This window comes from Artibeus jamaicensis, unplaced genomic scaffold (assembly GCF_021234435.1).
Source record: "Artibeus jamaicensis isolate MK-2021 breed Jamaican fruit bat unplaced genomic scaffold, CSHL_Jam_final contig_475, whole genome shotgun sequence".
Lineage (NCBI taxonomy): Eukaryota > Metazoa > Chordata > Mammalia > Chiroptera > Phyllostomidae > Artibeus > Artibeus jamaicensis.
Window position 1 is genome coordinate 3347303 of NW_026521852.1, and position 17211 is coordinate 3364513.

Consider the following 17211-nt stretch of genomic DNA (forward strand, 5'->3'; position numbering starts at 1 on the left):
GGCCTGCCTTCCACGGGAACTTCAAGGACCAGGTGGACAGACACGGGGAGGGGCGCAGAGGGAGCCTTTCGGGGGAGGCGCTTTGGGAGCCAGGCCAAAGAGTGGGGCAGGGCACCCCTCCTTGCCCCCAGGCCTGTCTAGAAAGTCCGGTTTTCCTCTGATGTATCCATTTCAGCCCTTTCCCGGTTTAGGACTTGAGGGTGCATCCCAGGAGGGGCTCTAGGATGAATGCTGCAGACCCCACCCATTCCCCTCCTGCTCCCCACTCCCCCACCCAGACCCAAAGTTGGGGGCGGGTGTGTGTGCATTCCAGATGCCAGCATGGTGTGTGGCCCGCGCGTGCCTATCCAGCCCGTGTCAGTAGGGTGCGGTGGGTGGGAAAGAGGCAAGGGCTTTGCCCACCAGCTTCGGGGTCTAGGGGAGCAGAGGCGCCTGCGGAAGCAGCTTCTTATAGCACAGGCCCTCTGGTGCTGTATTTGAGGAGGCCCGTGTCCCTCTTCTGAGGCTACCCTGAGGGCTGGGGGCAGAGAAAGCCCACAACCTTTGGAACCCATGGCCAGGGAATAGCTCTCAGCTTATGAAGGCGTTGGGCTTCCCTCCAAGCGTCCTGAGGACAGTCAGAGGAGGAGCCTCTTGTGCTTGCCTTCTGCAGGGCTTACAGGGATGTTAGGACTGGAAGGATGGACGTGGTCCCTAAGCCGCCAGACAGGCTCCAGTGTGGGCCGAGGCTGTGCTGCCCGTTGATCCGATCCTGCTTGCTGGGCTGCTGACGGGCAAAGTGGCAGAGGCCCAGGATGGAATCCGGAGGTCAGAGGAGGACAGGGGTGGCCTGGTTCAGAGAGGGACTGGGTGGGGTGGGCCTATTTTAGGCTAAAAGCCAGAGATATTGTTCAAGTTCATGAGGAAAAGGCCTAGAGCCACCCCCCCCCCACTGCCCTTTGTCCCTCATCCAGTCCATGCTTCCTTTAGGACAGCACAGCCTGCCTGGGGCATTATCTGCAGGCTGGCGTGGGGTGTTAGCAGAGGGGAAGCTGAGAGCTGAGCTCATTTATCAGCAAAGAGGACCTGGAGCTCATTTGCAGAGTAAATGGTGGGAACATATATCAGGAGCTCGGTGAGTCTGAGTTGTGCAGCTGAGTGGTAAGTGCCGTTCACGGAATGCGTTTGTCGGGTCTCATGGGGGCGGCCTGGGCCAGCACAGCCACGACAAGCAGATGCTGTCGGAGAGGCAGAGGCAGCCGCCCACGGTGATGGGAGAGGATGTTGGTGCAGTGGCCTGTGGGTCAGGCCCAGGGCTCTGAGGGGAGGGCACTGCTCAGGGCAGTGAGTACAGTCCACCGACAGGGGACGCTGTGTGCGAACGGAAGCCAAGGAGATGACGCACCTGTAGTCAAATGAGCCATCCTCTTCTTTAGGGTCTTCAGGGCCAAGGGGAACATCCTTCTTTTCTCGCACTTGGTCAATAAGAGAAGCAAAGACACAGACAGCATGACTGAGCACGTCCCTGCTCTCCGGAGCCCTGGCCATAGAGCCCGAGGACACCACCTTTGGGTTCAGTGACACTCTCCCTTTCAGTGAGGCACCATCAATGCCTCCCTAGTTCTTGCTTCCCACATCAGTCAGTGGCCGAGTTGATTCCATCTCCTCCTCCTCCTCACCAGGGGTTTCCTTAAACCTCCATTGACAATGAAATTCTCCCCCCACCTCTCCCTGAGGTCTTCCCCAAACACCAAATGGACGTGAGGCTTTCCTTGGCACCTTTCTTGTTCTGCTCTGTTTGACAATCACCTGTGTGCGTTTCTTATGCCTGTGATGAAATGCTGGTTCCTTCCTTCCGGGTGGAGGACCACATGTCTCTCTGCACAGCAAGGGTTGTGACCTCGCCTGTTTGTAGGGCTCCCTCTCCCCACACCTCCTCTGGGACCTGGCAGCATCCTTCAGGGCCCTGTCTCATGCTGTGATCTTCCTTCTGTGCCAGCTGAAATGTCCCTGATGGAGAGATCAGCTTTCCTCCTAGAATCCTTACCACTCTGCACTTAGGTAGCCAGTGGACACTTACATGGACAGCCCTTTCTGTATTTTTTGGGGGGGTGTAAGAAAAGATAATCACCCCCATTTTAGGGGAGGATAACAGGCCATGAGAAGTGAAGGTCACCTCACATGACAAACTGGCAACTAAGTCTGGAGTGAGGATAAGGCCCCGGCCTCCTCCTGGCTCCTAGTTCCCTTACCTTTCTGATGGACTAGGGGTAGGGGTCACCCTGCGGCTGGAGGGAGGGAGGGTGGCTGTAAAAACAACAGTAGTGGGTGCTTTCTGATGGGCAAAGGAAGGCTCAGAGTGTGCCTGATGAGTCCTTCAGGTGCCCCAGTTCCATTTGGAACAGGGAGGCGAGCTCAGTGAGACCGCCCATCGCGCTGACTCTGGCTTCCTCCCTTACAGAAGAAAAACAACCCCGAGAATGCACGACAGTGTGGAGGAAAACACAATTTACCAAAACAAGAGGGGTCATTTCTTGCCCCCCCCCCCAATGCCTCCCTTACTTTAAGGAGAGGCCTAACTCTTCAGATACCCGAGGTTGGGGTAAGGGGCAGGGGAAGGGAGTAAATTGCATGTCCTCTCTCTCCAAGTCTGAGGCGGGTCCTGGAGGAGGATTTGTTCACAGAGATGGGGGCAGCAGGCATTTGGGGAGCACGGGACATGTCTGGCTGCTAGAGCTTTGGGGCAAGGAGCAATTTCACTCTGCAGCCCAGTAGGACTTCTGCTCTCAGGTCATCCATTATCCTGTCTCCCTGCCCAACCCACTGCAGACAGATGGCTTTCTGGCCCATCTGAAAAACAATCAATATTTCTAGAAATAAGAATATCGGTGGTCCTTGTCCATGACCTTGGCTTATCTGGGCTGGAGGATCTGAGACCTAGAGAAGAGAAATGCCCCTTCGGGACCTCAGGGAAGCCCAAAGCACTTGAATAGCCAGGAGGGTCCCTACCCATGCAACCTTCCCCTCAGCTTCCACCTGCTCCTCACTTGGGAGCTTCTGTCCTCTGTCAGGGTGTCTGTAATGACACGCTCGTCACGCCAAGAGCCCGGCTCTACCGCTGGGTGTGCCTCCTGTGCCCAGACCCCTCCTCACCACACTCTCTCCCGGTTAGAGAAAATGCCTCTCCTCCTTCCTCCTTCCCTGGGACACGGGATTCTAAAGAGATTCAGTCTGAAAAAAAGTCAATTCACTGAGCAGATGGATGGTGAATCAAGGGAAGGGAAGGTCATTCTTAATAGGGACCAGCGCTCCTTCCATCCGCCCTCTGAAGCTGCCTGGACCGCTCCACCCACCCACCTCAAGCAAACTTAATTAAGTCGAGTGCTTTCTGGCAGCTCGAAGATGCACAGAACAGGCAAGAAGAGGACTGCTTTCAAGCTTGGCTAGAGTTGGGCTCGCTGAGAGAGCGGAGCCCTCGCCCGGATGTGGCAGCAGACAGTCCCCAAGCCGACTCCCCTGACACTCTCACCTGGGTACTTGCCACCGCGACTCCTCTTGATGAAGCAGACGATGAGCAGAATCAGCACCAGGAGGGCAATGGCACACATGAGCCCAATGAACCAGCCCTGGGTGGCGATGTCAGTCTGGTTGTTGGTGTAAGCTGGGGGGTGGGGCACAAGCAAACACATGAAGGGTTTCGCATGGGGGAAGGTGAGGAGGGAGACATGAGGGAACAGCTTCGGCTACTTCACATCCATGTTCCTTCTGGAGCCTAATGCTACAACATAGCAGCCCTCTGGCCCAAATTGCCCAATACAGGGACAAAGAGAAAATAATTAAGGAGCCAAGGTCAAAGGTCAGAAAAGAGGCAGAGGAAGGGAGACAGGGAGCAGAATAAGCAGGCCCGTTAGGAAGGGGAAGCTTCCCTAAGAACAAGGCATGGCGTTTTTGTAAACCACATCCTGGCGAGAGCCTGCGGGGACTGAGGGAAGGTCAGGACTGGCCACGGAGGTCTGGTTCCGTCAGTGAGCCAGGGGTGAGGAAATGGGGCCCACGTGCCACCCATCAGAGAACTTGGCCAGGTCACGATGCAACACCCCTTGTGAGAGCATCTTCAGGGGGCTGCACAGGCCCGGAGCGGCAGCCTTGCCCGCCGGCGTGGCCCCGAAGCCACCCAGGCTTCCTGGCAGTGGGTCTGGACAGGCTGCAGGCGCAGAACACCCATGCTTTCTCACATCTCCCCAACCGGACTGCACACTCCCAGAAGCAAGGACAGTCTCTGTGTTAGTCCCCTAGACAGCTGGTGGCGAGGCTGGGGCCGTGCCTTCAGTGCACACCGTGACACTTCAGACCACTTCCACATGGAAGACCCACCTCCTCTACCGCAGCGGTGACAAGCTGTCCCGTGACAGCGAGTCTCTCCAAATGGACAGACTCCTGTGTGACTGCAAGGGCATGTGGGTGAGTCTAAAAGACAGGCATTCAGGCACCATCTGTTCGTTGCTGGATGACCCAAAGGCTGGGGTTTGGGCTCAGGAGGCAGCGTGAGTTGGGGAGGACCCACTTGCCACGCTCCTTGCTATGGACCGGAGAACAAAAGTGACACCTCCAGGCACGGGCCTCCTCCGGGGAGCAGAGGGGTGCTCCAGGGTCTTCATCAAGTGCTCCCTTGTACAGCAGGTCCCACCTTTTGCTCCCCTTGGGCTGAGACACTGTCTTCCCAGAACCCAGCCAAGGGCACTGTACCAGGGTAGTCTCAGTCAGTGGTGGAGGCTGATGACCAAGCGTGGCCATGCTCTCCAAGCCCAGGCTGAGAGGCAGGTGAGTTCCGCAGACCGTGGCTGGCTGCCTTGACCTACACATGTTGCGGGGGAATGCCCATTCCTGCCCCTATTCCTGTCAGAGGGATTCTTCCCCAGCCCCCTGTGAGACCAACTCACTCGCTGCTTGAACCTCTGGTGCGTCTCATCACTAGTGGGAAAACTTCCATTCCCCACCCCAACCTGTCAGGTCCCACCCGAGCTGACCCTGGTCCCTCCCCGTGCCACCGGCTGCCTCTCTATGCCTCAGCCACACAGCCACTCTTGTTCCTGCCTCCGGGACTTTGCTCGTTCTTCAAATCCATCTCAGCAAATGTCAGCTTCTCAGAGAGGTCTTTCTGGATCTTCCAGCTGAAGCAGAGTCTCTCTCCCTAGCCAGTCGCTCTGAGAACCCTGCCATTTTCATAGCACTTGTAACCATATGACAGTCACCCAGCAGTTCCCGTAGTCTGTGTAAGCTGGGGGTGCACGCCAAGACCCCGAGTGGATGCCTGAAAGTGTGGATAGTACCAAGCCCTATGTTTTTCCCTATACATATACATGATCTATGGTAAAGTATAATTTATACATTATACATAAAAAGGATTAACAATAATAAAATAGAAGAATTATAACCATACACTGTGATAAAAGTGATATGAATGGGGTCTCTGTCAAAATACCTCAAGGTAGCGCACCCTCCCTTCCTGTGATGTAGGATGATACAGCGCCCCCTGGAGACGAAGTGCGGTGGACGGCGTGGGCGTAGGGCCTTAATGTCAGGCTCTGCTGACCCTCTGACAACACGACAACAGGAGGAGCACCTGCTTTGGGGGCCCTGCCGACAGTGGGGAAAGGTAGTATTTTCGGAGCGCAGTGCCCACAGACCAGGGGGCTGCTGTGTCACTACCACGGCTAACGGCGCTCTCACCAGCGCTCCCCACGGGCCGTGCTCTCGGTCCTTTCGCACATACTCTCTAGTACGACCCTCCCAACAGCCCCGCAGAGCGCAGAGCGGGACTGGGTCATTACCCCTACTTCATAGGTGGGGCCACTGGGCCACGGAGGTCGAGTGATTTACTCCAGGTCGCAAAACCAGTAAGTGGTCGAGGTGAGTCTGCTCTTTCCCACTCTCGTCCTTCCACCGGGAAGACGAGCTCCTGGAAGGGGGCCTGGCGGGTTTACTGCGGCCTCCCCAGCGGGCGACGCGGCGACCCCTTGGTCGCGCCCTCCACTTCCTTCCCTTCACTAGGCCCACTCGCCCTCCTCTGGCCTGATGGGGCCTCTGCTAACCGCATGCTCCTCCCTGTCCTTCCTTTGTCACCCCATCCCTGCATTTTCAGCTCATGCCACGGACCCCGCTGGGGGAAGATGTGAGGCCGTCAGTCACGCCTCCCCTGGGCCTTCACTGCTGCCTGGCAACCCTGCCGGCGTGTCCCACGGTTCTTCCAAACTGCTCCTCCCACACGGGACCCTGCCCCCACCCCCTCTGGTCAGCTGTGGAGGCCAGTGAAGCCTCAGCCTCTACAACCAGCCCCCTCCCGGGGCAGGCAGGGCTCCTCCCTCGGTGGCCAGGCCCGGGCCTCACCGCCCTGGTGGCTCACACCCGAGAGGATCGCTGGAAATCGTAGCGTTTTCAGCTTCTTCTTTCGCTGTCTCCTCCCTTCTGCCATTACATACATTGAATTTTCCTGTATCTTAAAATAAACCCCGCTGAGGAACCTGCCAAGCTTTTCAGCTCTGTCCTGTCCTTTTTTATGTAATCTCAATCTTCCCTTGCTTCCAGTTGTCGCCAACTCCTTTCTCCACCCCCAACAAGCCAACTCAAAGCCCCTCAATGCTCAGTGGTGCTTCACGTACCGCCAGGGAGTGGCTCTTTCCCAAACGCACCTCTGAGTCCTTGACTCTTACCTGCACAGTCCTCCACTCCCAACATTCCAAGGGACGATTCTTTTATTCATCTCTCATTGTCCCTATAGCCAGTTCCACACCACAAGTCCAGTGCCTCCTCCTAACAGCTCCTTGAATGGCCCATCTGCTTGAAATTCAACATGGGTCTTCCTACAAGCTCTCTGCTCTGGCCAGTGACTTCACCATTCTCCCGACCTCTAAGAGTTACCAGTCTCTCATATTCGCCTCATTGCTCCACCCCAGAGGGGACCCCTTACCCTCTGCCCATCAGATCCCAGGGTAGGACACCTCACGCTGTTCTTTTTCTAGTACACTTCCACGAAAGCCAAGCACCCTGGTCTTCCCCTCCCTGCCCAGGGGCGCTTGCAATGCCGCCCCCCTTGCTCTCCTCCCTTCTACCCTCCTTCCCGAATCTCCCGTTGCTCCAGCTCACACCAGTCTGAGCTCCCTTTGTTCCCATAACATTTAATTGCTGTTTCCTGGGTCCTGATTTCCAATGACCCTGTTAAAGGCTTGAGAACAGGGGATTCTTTGAGCCCCCTAGTACTTGGCATGGTGCTGGTCACATAACAAGTAGTGGTGACTACTTATTATCAATTTAACCCTAATATGATATGGGTAACTGCTTTAGTTTCTTCCTTCATGCCAGCTCGGGGTCACAGGGCTAACAGCTCGCCTGTGAGCCACATCTGGGCACTGGGGTGAAGGGATCACTTCCCCGCGTGCAGACAGTGGCGCCCCCTTTTGAGGAGAAGCTGGTGTGCGTGCCTGCAGTGACCTGCCTGCCCCACCCCCTTTCTGACGCCCGCTCTGACGCCTGCCGACAGATGTCTCTACAGACTCCCTTTCCCATGGCAGGAAAAGCCACAATTCCAGGGAAAGTGCCCGCATGGGCAATTTAGAAGCAAATGTGTCTTTCTATTCCTGACTTTACCATGCAAAGTTCAAATGCTATTTTCAGTCCTTACCAAAATGGTCAAAGCATTTTCTATGAAGTCTGCACACATAAGTCTGTTCAAACTTCAATGAAGTTTATAACTATGCTTGGTGATGAATGTTAATATGGTAATCATTTCACAATATATACAAATAGCAAATCATTGTTATGCATCTAAAACTAAGTGATAAATGCTACTACATGCCAATAATGTTTCCATTGAAAATAAAAAACAAACCAAGGGGTGAGGTGAGCTTAGCCTGGCAAACACAGGCAGGCACCATGCCTCTTACTCTGGACCAGGGGCCGTATTCTGTGCGTCTTCCATATCACCGCCTGCAGCCCTGCTCAGAAACGAGCAAGTCGTCCCCAAGGTGCAGCAGCCATGGCTCCTGACCGATCAGGAGGAATTTGATTTGGCCAGTCATTCAAGGTGGGCAGAATTATGTTTTAGAAATAAGGATGGATGAACAAATACAATAGACATGGACTTTCTTCAAATGCAGTTTGGCTTAGCTGTTCTCGCTTAGGCATCAGTTTACACACTCCACTCCCGCCTTGTCCTGTCCCAAGTCTCCCAAACAGCAGAGCGAGGCCGACTGCAGTCAGGGCCTTCACCGCCCCTGTCTCCTACGCTCCTGAGATCTGAGGTGCACTGCTCTCCGTCTTGCTGACCCCGCTGGCAGATCCACTGCACTACTGCCTCACCCCACGCTGCCCACTCATGATGGAAGAGCTGACTGGCCTCTTGGAGCCCAGGGCTATTGTCTGGAGCCCCTCAGGCTTCTTTGGCTTCAAGAGCTTGAAGGAGGTGGTTAACTCCCCATGTGGGATCTTTCTGGAGAGGAGCAGGGAGCCCATCATTCCTGGTGTTTTCCTGCCTTTCTTTCCTGAACCACTAAAATGTGTGTGAGTCTGAGGACTGGAGTGATGGCCTGTGGTTGCCTAAATGAGCAGGGGTCAGGTCCAGAGAGGCCCACAGACTCTTAGTTTGATGACAGGTGGGACCTGGGGGAACCCGTGAACTGGCCCTGGGGCCCACCCACAGCAAACACTGCATTTAATTACTCTGCACAGGCACACACAAGCTTCAGAGAGTGACGATGTTTTCTTTCCCTATGTAATTCCAGCCCACCAGAGGGTAAGCGAGCACTTTGTGCTCAAAGCTAAGGTCCTACATCTGCTCCTTCCAGCTTGCAGTGGAAGGAACCAGGAAAATTTGTAAGTGCTAACTGTCTCACTCACTGTAAAAGCAAGCTATCAGGATCGGCCTCTTCAAGTCACCCACAGGAAGAGAAATGAACGTTTGAGTCAGTGCTCAGAAGTGTATTATCAGTGGTCATTGTTTTGTTGTTGTTGTTTGTTTTTTGTTTTGACTTGTGAGTTTAATACCTTGAAGCAGATTGGGACACCCCTTGGCTCTCTGGCTCTTTCTCCCCACCCCCACCCACAGCACTGGGAGAAGTCTCTCTCCGGAGCAGGCTGCACAGGCTTCTGCAGCATCCCCAGGATGGAACTCAATCTTCGAATCTTGTCTTTGCTTCCTGCCTCTGTGCTGGACTGGACTTTGTAATGAAGCAACACCAAACGCATGCACCAGTGAGCAGCAGCTCAGGACGCCCACAGAGTCCAGCCACCTGCTCTGCTTGGTCAACTGTCCTCTCCTGGCTCTAGGACAGCCCGGCCGCTCACAGACCCCCTGCCTGAGTGGGCCTGGCCAGCTCCAAGCAGCATCTGCATCTTGATGGCACAGACATATGCATGACAGGTGGAGACATGGGGAGGACAGGACACCAAGGCTGGGAGGGATCGGGCTAGAAAGGGAGGAGAGACATTTCTGCAGATGGGCAGTGACTCACAAGATGTGACTACCAGGATCAGTCTCCCAGGTCCAGGCACAGGAAGAATAATTGAATCTTTCAGTCAACACTCAGAGGTTCACATAAGTCACTGCGGTGTTTTTCTCTCTATCCTTGTCTTCCCTGGGAAGACATCTTCCCTGGGATTAAGACTTCCCTGGGGGCAGAGACCAGTCTCCCTCTCCCCACCCCACTCTTTAGCCTCAGGGCTTACTTAGCCCGCCACCTGCCTGATTTTAAATATACACAGAATCAGACAAGCAAGCACCCTCACCACTCCAGACGGCCAGCGGCCGGCCCGGCAGAGGTCTCTGAGCCTTGGACCCTTTATGACCCCGCTGCCTGCCCGCGTGGCACAGTGAAGGTGCTACTCTGTTCGCAGCTGGAGCCTGTTAGAGCCGGAGCGACTCCCTTCCAGGAAAGCTTCCTCCTTTCCCTCAGTGCAACAAGGGGTCACCCACTTTTAAGCCATAACAAACTTAGGACAATAATGAAATCAAAACAAATCCTAAACAACTTCCATAACAAACACACTTTGGAATTTGTTAACAACAGACAACAGTGACAAGGCAGCGACACACGCGCTGACCTCTCACTTGTTTCCTGGGGAAATCCCCCGGGCAAGGCCTTTGGATGACCCTGCCCCCGAGTCCCGTGGGCAGGAAGCCAGCCTGTGTCCTGGGCCGGGGGTGCTGCAGGCCAGCAGCCCCACACCCACCCGCAGGGACCACGTGCGCACACCAAGCCCCTGTTTGGAGCACAGCGGGGAAGGCAGGTGGCCCCTTCGTCCTTATTCTACAATGTTTCCCTGGCACCCCACTTGTCCCCACAGGGTTAGAAGCGCGGTTGCCTCTCCACTGTGCATGCATTTTTGGCTCCTCTGGTCTTGTCGGGAGCTGCAGAGTATAAGAGCTGAGACACGCCATGCAAGGTGGGGAGTGGGTGGGGAGGGTCTTTTTTCTCAGGAGCATTTTCAAGCAGGAAGCTGAGAATGAGGATGAAATGCCCATGCTTGTAGGGGACGGCCAGGCCGATCCCCTCTCACCTGTACTGGTCATAAAGGTGATGATGGCACTGCTGATGCCCTCGTTGTCCCGGGAATAAATTCGCAATGTGTATGTCATCCCGGGATAGAGGTCTGTCAGCTGCACAGGCTGGGCCTGGGCCTTAACAGGGACAGTTTTTTTCGTATGGTTGCCTGGGGAACAGAAACCTCAGTCAGCCCAGGGCCAGGTGTGAGCAGCTGGAGGGGCAGCGCTTAGGTCCCTGCCACCCGTGAAGGTAGAAGTGGGGGCAGGAGGGGGGCGGGGAGGGCTGGGGCCGGCGGGGCCAGGCCACTGCACAGACCAGGAGGTGGCCAGGCAGCTCCAACACCAGCACTACCACGCAGTGCCCACTCCCCCACGGGCCAGCCCTTCAGCGGAGGACACTGTTCCCTCTCTCGGAGCCTTCCTCACTAGTCTTAGTACTACACCCCCTTCCTTAAACTCTCAGGGTGTCAGCCAATGCCGTTACCCTGAAGAAGGCCAGTGGGCCAGGCAGCCTCCCCCAGGGTCCCCGGAGAGGCCTCTTAATGTCTCCCCATGTGCTGGATTCACCCATCAGCAGGAGAGGGTACCATGTATCTGTGCCAGTGGGTGGGAGGAGGCTGAAAACAGGCCCAAACTCAGGATTCTGGATTCTGTGGATGTGAATCCCCTCCACCCAGACAACTAAGGGCTGTCGTTTTTCCCTGGGAGACCTTCGGTGGCTCCCCACCAGGGGAGCTGGCCTACTTGCTTATAGTCCATGCTGAAGAGGCCTACACAGTGGGCCCGACCCTCAGAAACAGGGGCCTTCCCTCTACAGTTCAACAGACCTGCACTCGTGACCCCAGGATCCAGCAGAGTGTGGACAGCTCAGTTCGAGCCACCGGCTCTCCAAGATGAATCCCCCTGGTCTGTGTCCCCATGGCCACTGGCATCCTTCTGAGCAAAGCCCAATTGCACCCTAAGTCTGACCCAACCCCGGCTATCTAGTGGGGATATCAGAAAGCATGGATTCTGAGTTAAGGAGATCCATGTAGAGGTGAGATTTTTGGCTCATTTGGGGGCTATTCAGAACCTTCATCCTGAGCAGGAAGTGGGTGGAGGGCCCCATTACTCGGGGCCTCCCCAGCACACGCAACCCCAGACCTCACTAATGGCTGCAGAATGCCCTCCCTTCTTCTTAAGCCTGTTCCTCCCACCTAACTGCAGTCTGAGCACACGTGTTTCATCAAGTCACAGGTAGGCCAGGCTGACAGGCCTCTCTGAGCCTGGGGGAGCTCATGGGCTCTTTGTAGCGGCACCTGCGCTGCCCGCTGCAGCGGCCGCCGCTGCCACCACCCCACACAGCAATGCTTACTGTCGATGTACTCAACCACAAAGTCAGTTCCGGGCCCGAAATTGTGCTTCCAGGTGATGTTGGCCCATTTACTGTTGGGGAGCACCGTGACGTTCCATATGGACTGCTCATCGGGGGCTGGTGGGCAGGTTAGAAGAGGAGTTAGTGATGAGGAAGGAGCAGCGCTGGGGACAGAGAGACAGACAGACAGACAGATGCACGCGGCCAGGAAAGGGAAGAGTCACAAGTGGCTGTGCATGGGGCCCGACAGAGCTCCAAGCTGCAGCCTTGGAGGCCAGGCCTGAGGTCGCCATCCAGGTACAAGCAGGTGCAGTGGGGGTGCATATGTAAGGGAGGGCAATCAGTGGTCTGTATGTCCACGCAGCTGGGGTGCGAATGAGAGTGACTTTTGAGCCACATTATTGCAGGCTCTAACCTGGGCTCATTCCCTTTCAGATCAGCTATGGATGTGAATGGCACAGTGAAAGAGGCCAGGAAAAGCCTGTGGGCTCAAGTACACAGAGGGGAATTGGCGTTCTACAGGAAGGAGGGAGGGACCTTTCAAAGAGTCACGATGAGATTTGCAGGAAGGACAGGACCGAACACAGGAAAACCTTTATGGGCTCCTAAAACTGGAGGAGGAGATGGCGACCAGACAGGGACTCTGGTTGGAGGAGCCCCTGGGGTTGTTCTAGGTCACCAAAACCCTGGACCATGTGAAGAATGGCCTCAGGTTGTCTAAGGACACTTGGGGTCTTAGCGTCCCAAGTAGAGACAGCACGAACCCTTCCTGCCCTTCTCGTGGGCCAGGCGGGACCAAGAAAAGACGACTGCTTTTCGACAGCCAGCCCTCAGTGGTGCAGACATCAGAAGAATCCCATTCTGTTGGCTTTTCAGCACCACAGCCTTTGAAGCTCGATCTCTACGTAGCACAGAAAACATTAATTATCTGGTTCCTACGAGCTAGGAACTACTTCATCAAAGCTGCTGCACTGCCTGCCACCATAGCCTGTGGACAGGAGAACGGTGCTACTCTTCAAACGTAATCATTTTTCAAGAGTCCCAGCAGCCTGATTACCTCATTTCCAAGCAAAGATTTAATAGTGGAGTACTAGCATGGGGCCTTGTATTTCAAAGACTTTACAAGTATGGCTCCTGTATATTTTATTAGCATGCAAGGGGGCACTGTCACCAACAGCCCGGGCAAATGCAGACGGAGTACACCGCTGACGGATCTGCTGATTATTTGACTTGTTACTGAGTCTGCAGGGCTGGGGAAGTGATAAAAGATCTGGTCTTCACTTCGAAGAAGTGCCTTCTCTCCTGCAACCTTGTCGGCCGCTGTTTGCCCCAGGTGATCATGATTCATATTACGCGAGAGACCAAGAAAGAGCCTTCACTGATGGCACCGCAGGGCATTCTCCTGGGGGAGGGCAGGAGCGCGCTTCTTACTCATCTCCAGACGCTCCCACTGTACTGGCTGCTCTGGCCCACCCCAATCCCCCAGCTCCAGGGGTCTCATGGCTCTTGCTAGTGAGAATGAATTAGGATTAGTCACAATTAAGGGGCTTGAGTTTCCTCCTCCTCAGCTTGGGGGCCTGGAAATAGCCCAAGAATCAGGTTTAATCGGTTTGCATCAGTACAACATTGGTTAAAATCTCACTGTCTTAAAGGTCAGTTAGATTGGGGCACTATCCGCAAAGGTCAAGTGATGGGAAACCAAAACAGTTTAGACATGGAAGTTGGGGGAAGGCACCGCCATAGAGAGGGGTCAAGACAATGACCACTAAAGACCCGAAAAGTCAGAAGAGAGAGACCAAATGGGAGAGCCACTGATCACCAACGAAACAAGAAGGCAAGTGAGGCGCAGCGCGGGCTGTTCTGCTGACTCCTAGAAGGTGAGAATTGGGGGGAATCCCTTGAAATCTGAAGGAGACAGTACAAATAAAAAGTCTAACTTATTTACCCTGAAAAAAGTAAACTTTTAGTCCTAAGATGGAAGACATGAGAAAAACGATACTTTCTTTTAAAAATCCCGGGCAGCAGAGCCATCATGCTGCATGAAGGGGCATGAGGATGGCTCCTAAGTTCTAAGGGTAAGATCGGGGGCGTGGCCGGGCCCTCCCTGTGTCCTGGCAGTTAGAGGTCAGGGGTGAGGTCTGGCCACATCACTGGTTTTACAGCTGGCCTGGGGGTTCTGCAAGCTAGAGGGCCCCCTCTGGTAATAAGAGTGTTTGATGCTCCATTCTTAGAAACACGTTTGGATCCCTGAGGGGTCTCCTCATGCCTGAGGACCAGAGCTGCCTGGCCCGGCTGGGCGATGCGGGAGCAGCACCTGCCCGGGCTCAGCAGGCTAGACTGCGGTCGGCTCCCGCCAGGGGCCCCTGGAAAGGCTGTGACCTTCCCAAGTGTGGGGAGTGCGAGTGGGAAGGGAAACAGAGCACCTTCAGGCGGCACGCTCCTGGAAGCTCCGACTTCTCAAGAGAAAAGTCTTAAGTGTGACCTGGGGAGAGAGGGGCCATGGAGGCCGGCCGCTTGCCACGCCTCAGCCCTCTGCGCTGCAGGGTTAGACGTGGTGTGGCCGGGCAGGGAGGCTTCTTGGGACAGTTGGCCAGGGTCGGGCCCCTGTCCTTCCCCAAGCTGACTGCTTGGCATGTAGCTGGAGGCAGCCCCACTGTGTGGGACCCAGATGTCCTGCCTGAGGCGTGTGGATCTCTGTTAAAGGACAGGGATCTAAGGTGAGGACGAGGGCAATGAAGTGGTGGAGAACCATCCAAGGGGTGGGCGGGGCTACCCTGTGCCAGGAGGCCACCGGACTGAGAATCCAACTGTGTTTCCAAAGCAGGAGCAAAGGGAGGGGCTGGCCACCACCATCCCAGACCCTCCGGTCTGGGGTGCCTGTGGGTGAAGGGTGGGGGGCATGGGCAGTGGGCAGTACCGGATTCGTGTGTCTTAGTCCAGATGGCGGGAGGACTCTCCATGGTGGTGGCGGCAGTGGTTGTAGTAGTTGTGGCGACGGTGGTGGCGACGGTGGTAGGTGCGACAGTTGGGACGATGGGGACTGTTGTGGCTTCGGTGGTGGCAGCAATGGCAGTAGCATCAGCACTGCTCATGGTGCCCGTGGCAGCCACTGTGGTCGGGGGCAACGTGGGAGGAGCTGAGAGGAAAATGTAAAACAGCCGAGTCTGGTTGGTTTGGCTGTTCCCAGCCTGGACGTGTGGCCCCCGTGTGACAGGCAGGCAGGCAGGCAGCCCAGTGATGAGATGGAGCTTAGTAATCAGCTGCCTCCCCAAGCACGATGGACGGGCTGGGTCACATGATCACAGCGAAAGGACACACACCATGTGACAGGAAGAGAATGAAGCCCTGTGTGTGTTTCATTTTCTTCTCATGGTCTATGGCTCAAAGCACCCAGCATGCATCCAGCCAAGGCAGGGACGAGGATGGAAAGGGACACGTACCGAATTGCTCAGACCTCAAGGACGACGGCACAGGGTCCCAGGCCAAGACCACCCAGACACAGGCTGCACAGCACGTCGGTCCAGCCCCCGAGCCTGGCCCTGGAGAGGGGCCGGCAGCCAGGTCCTGTCCGACAGGAGTCCCAGGAAGCCTGCCATTCCCAACCACTCACTCCAAAAGTACCCTTTCCCCGCCTGCATGAGCTCCAGTGCCACCAGAGAGAGCAGTCTCCACACTTCAGAGCCTACAACGGGGTTGTCTCTCCCGCCCCCATGGCAACCCACCCGGCCCCTCCTCCCTTCTCCCCCACCAGTGACAGTCCTCCCTGCAGTCACCCATTCCACCCTGGACTGTGGGAACTGCCTTTCTCTCCAGGACATTTCGGGTCCAGGTATCCCAAGTCCTCTTGCTTTGCATCGGAACAGGGAAAGCGCATGAACGGAAGCAGCCCTTCCCAGCCCACAGTAGACACAGAATCCCCAGGACGCAAGTGAGATTCGTGCTGTCTTCTTTTTCACATAGAGCTTCAGGGGGTACGAACTCTCCTGCTCTTCCCTTCCATCCGAAGCCAGCCTCCCACACAGGTCAGCCCTTGGGGCGAAGTCTACGGAATGTGGCCTGTTTCCTCCCAAGAAGGGTCCAGGAAGCTAACCGAAAACTGCACTATTACTCTCTGCTGCTACAGCCTGGGGGTAAGAGAAGCATAATGGGGCAAATCAGAGAGACCGCTGCCTCGCCCCCCGGTGCTCTGTCTCCTGGCACCTGGTCAAGTCTACCTGCCAGTGTCAGTGCTAACCGGCAGTAGGCAGGGTGTTAAGACACAAGCAGGTAACGCTCACTTCCAAGGAACACTGACGCCACCCTACCGCAAATCTCCACAGGCTCAGGAAAACAATATTCCCACCCGCACAACAGGGCGCCACACCAGGGAGGGAGCCAGAGAGAAAACTGTCCGAGTACTTTTTCCAGGGAGAACTGAGAGATCCTAAGCTTTCTCAACAGAAGCCTGACCAATGAAAGTCTTTTCATTTCCCTGGGCCTCAAACCTTACAAGACCCCACAGAGGGGGGGCTGTTCCTGGGGCCCCTTGTTACTTCCCCATCCACAAGGTCAGAGGCATTATTAGGCCTGGGGTGTGCTGACCACAGAAGTCACACTGGGCAGCTGACGAACATGAACACATTCCAGTCAAAGTCAAAGCAGGCAGTGCTACATTCCTCAAGCCCTGGTCAGCTCGAAGACCTCAGGAGGGTGGGGGTGTGGGGGTGTGGGGTGGGGACAAGGGGACAAATTCCCTCCCACAGTCCTTATTCAAGGGTATATTCTGTCCAAGGGGCCCCGGGCCTGGGAGGCTCAGGGCTGTAAAGGCTCAGCATGAGGGACTCCGTCGATCCCACCCACCAAGACAGAAAGGCGGATGTCAAAGGTCTGAGAGGCCAGGCCAAGGCCGGCTCTCTCCCAGACCTGCCTGGTGGTTGCCACGGCCGTGGTCACTCCTGCTCTGTGCTGTTGGACGGAGCCTGGAGAGGCTGCTCTGTCCAGCTCACCTAGGACTGCCCCAGTTTGGTTCCTTACCAGCAGTATATTTTCTAACAGTTTCTGGCAAATACAATGCTTTTCTGATTCTTCTAAAGGTACCATAAAAAAACCTTGAAAGACTCCCTTTTAACTTCAGTCACCCCACTGTGTGTGGCGCAGACCTGGGCTCCCTGCCCGTACACATCGTGGGGCTACAGTTCCCGGGCCATCCATCGCTCACACGCCCCTCAGTCCTTGTACCAGCCGAGACACACACACTCACACGCACACAGCCAGGCTCACACACTCGACCCCGTGCGCCCCAGCCAGCAGCCTGGGTGACAGCGGTGCTGGGACAGGCTCGTCAGAGCGGCCCTCCCGGGCC

General features: G+C 55.8%; 1 protein-coding gene across 5 annotated transcripts in view; it reads right to left on the minus strand.

Moving 5' to 3' along the window:
• NFASC (neurofascin) overlaps positions 1–17211 on the minus strand; it is a 191583-nt gene that overhangs the window by 7771 nt on the left and 166601 nt on the right. For 4 of the 5 annotated variants that reach the window (XM_037155368.2, XM_037155363.2, XM_037155362.2 and 1 more), the window contains 2 exons: positions 3509–3640; positions 1385–1454 (listed from right to left, as the gene is read on the minus strand). In XM_037155368.2, the coding sequence (XP_037011263.1) occupies positions 1385–1454; positions 3509–3640 (202 nt within the window). Of the gene's footprint in view, positions 1–1384; positions 1455–3508; positions 3641–10530; positions 10684–11870; positions 11988–14787; positions 15007–17211 lie in introns of all 5 variants that reach the window. The other variant, XM_037155365.2, reaches the window with a different exon arrangement.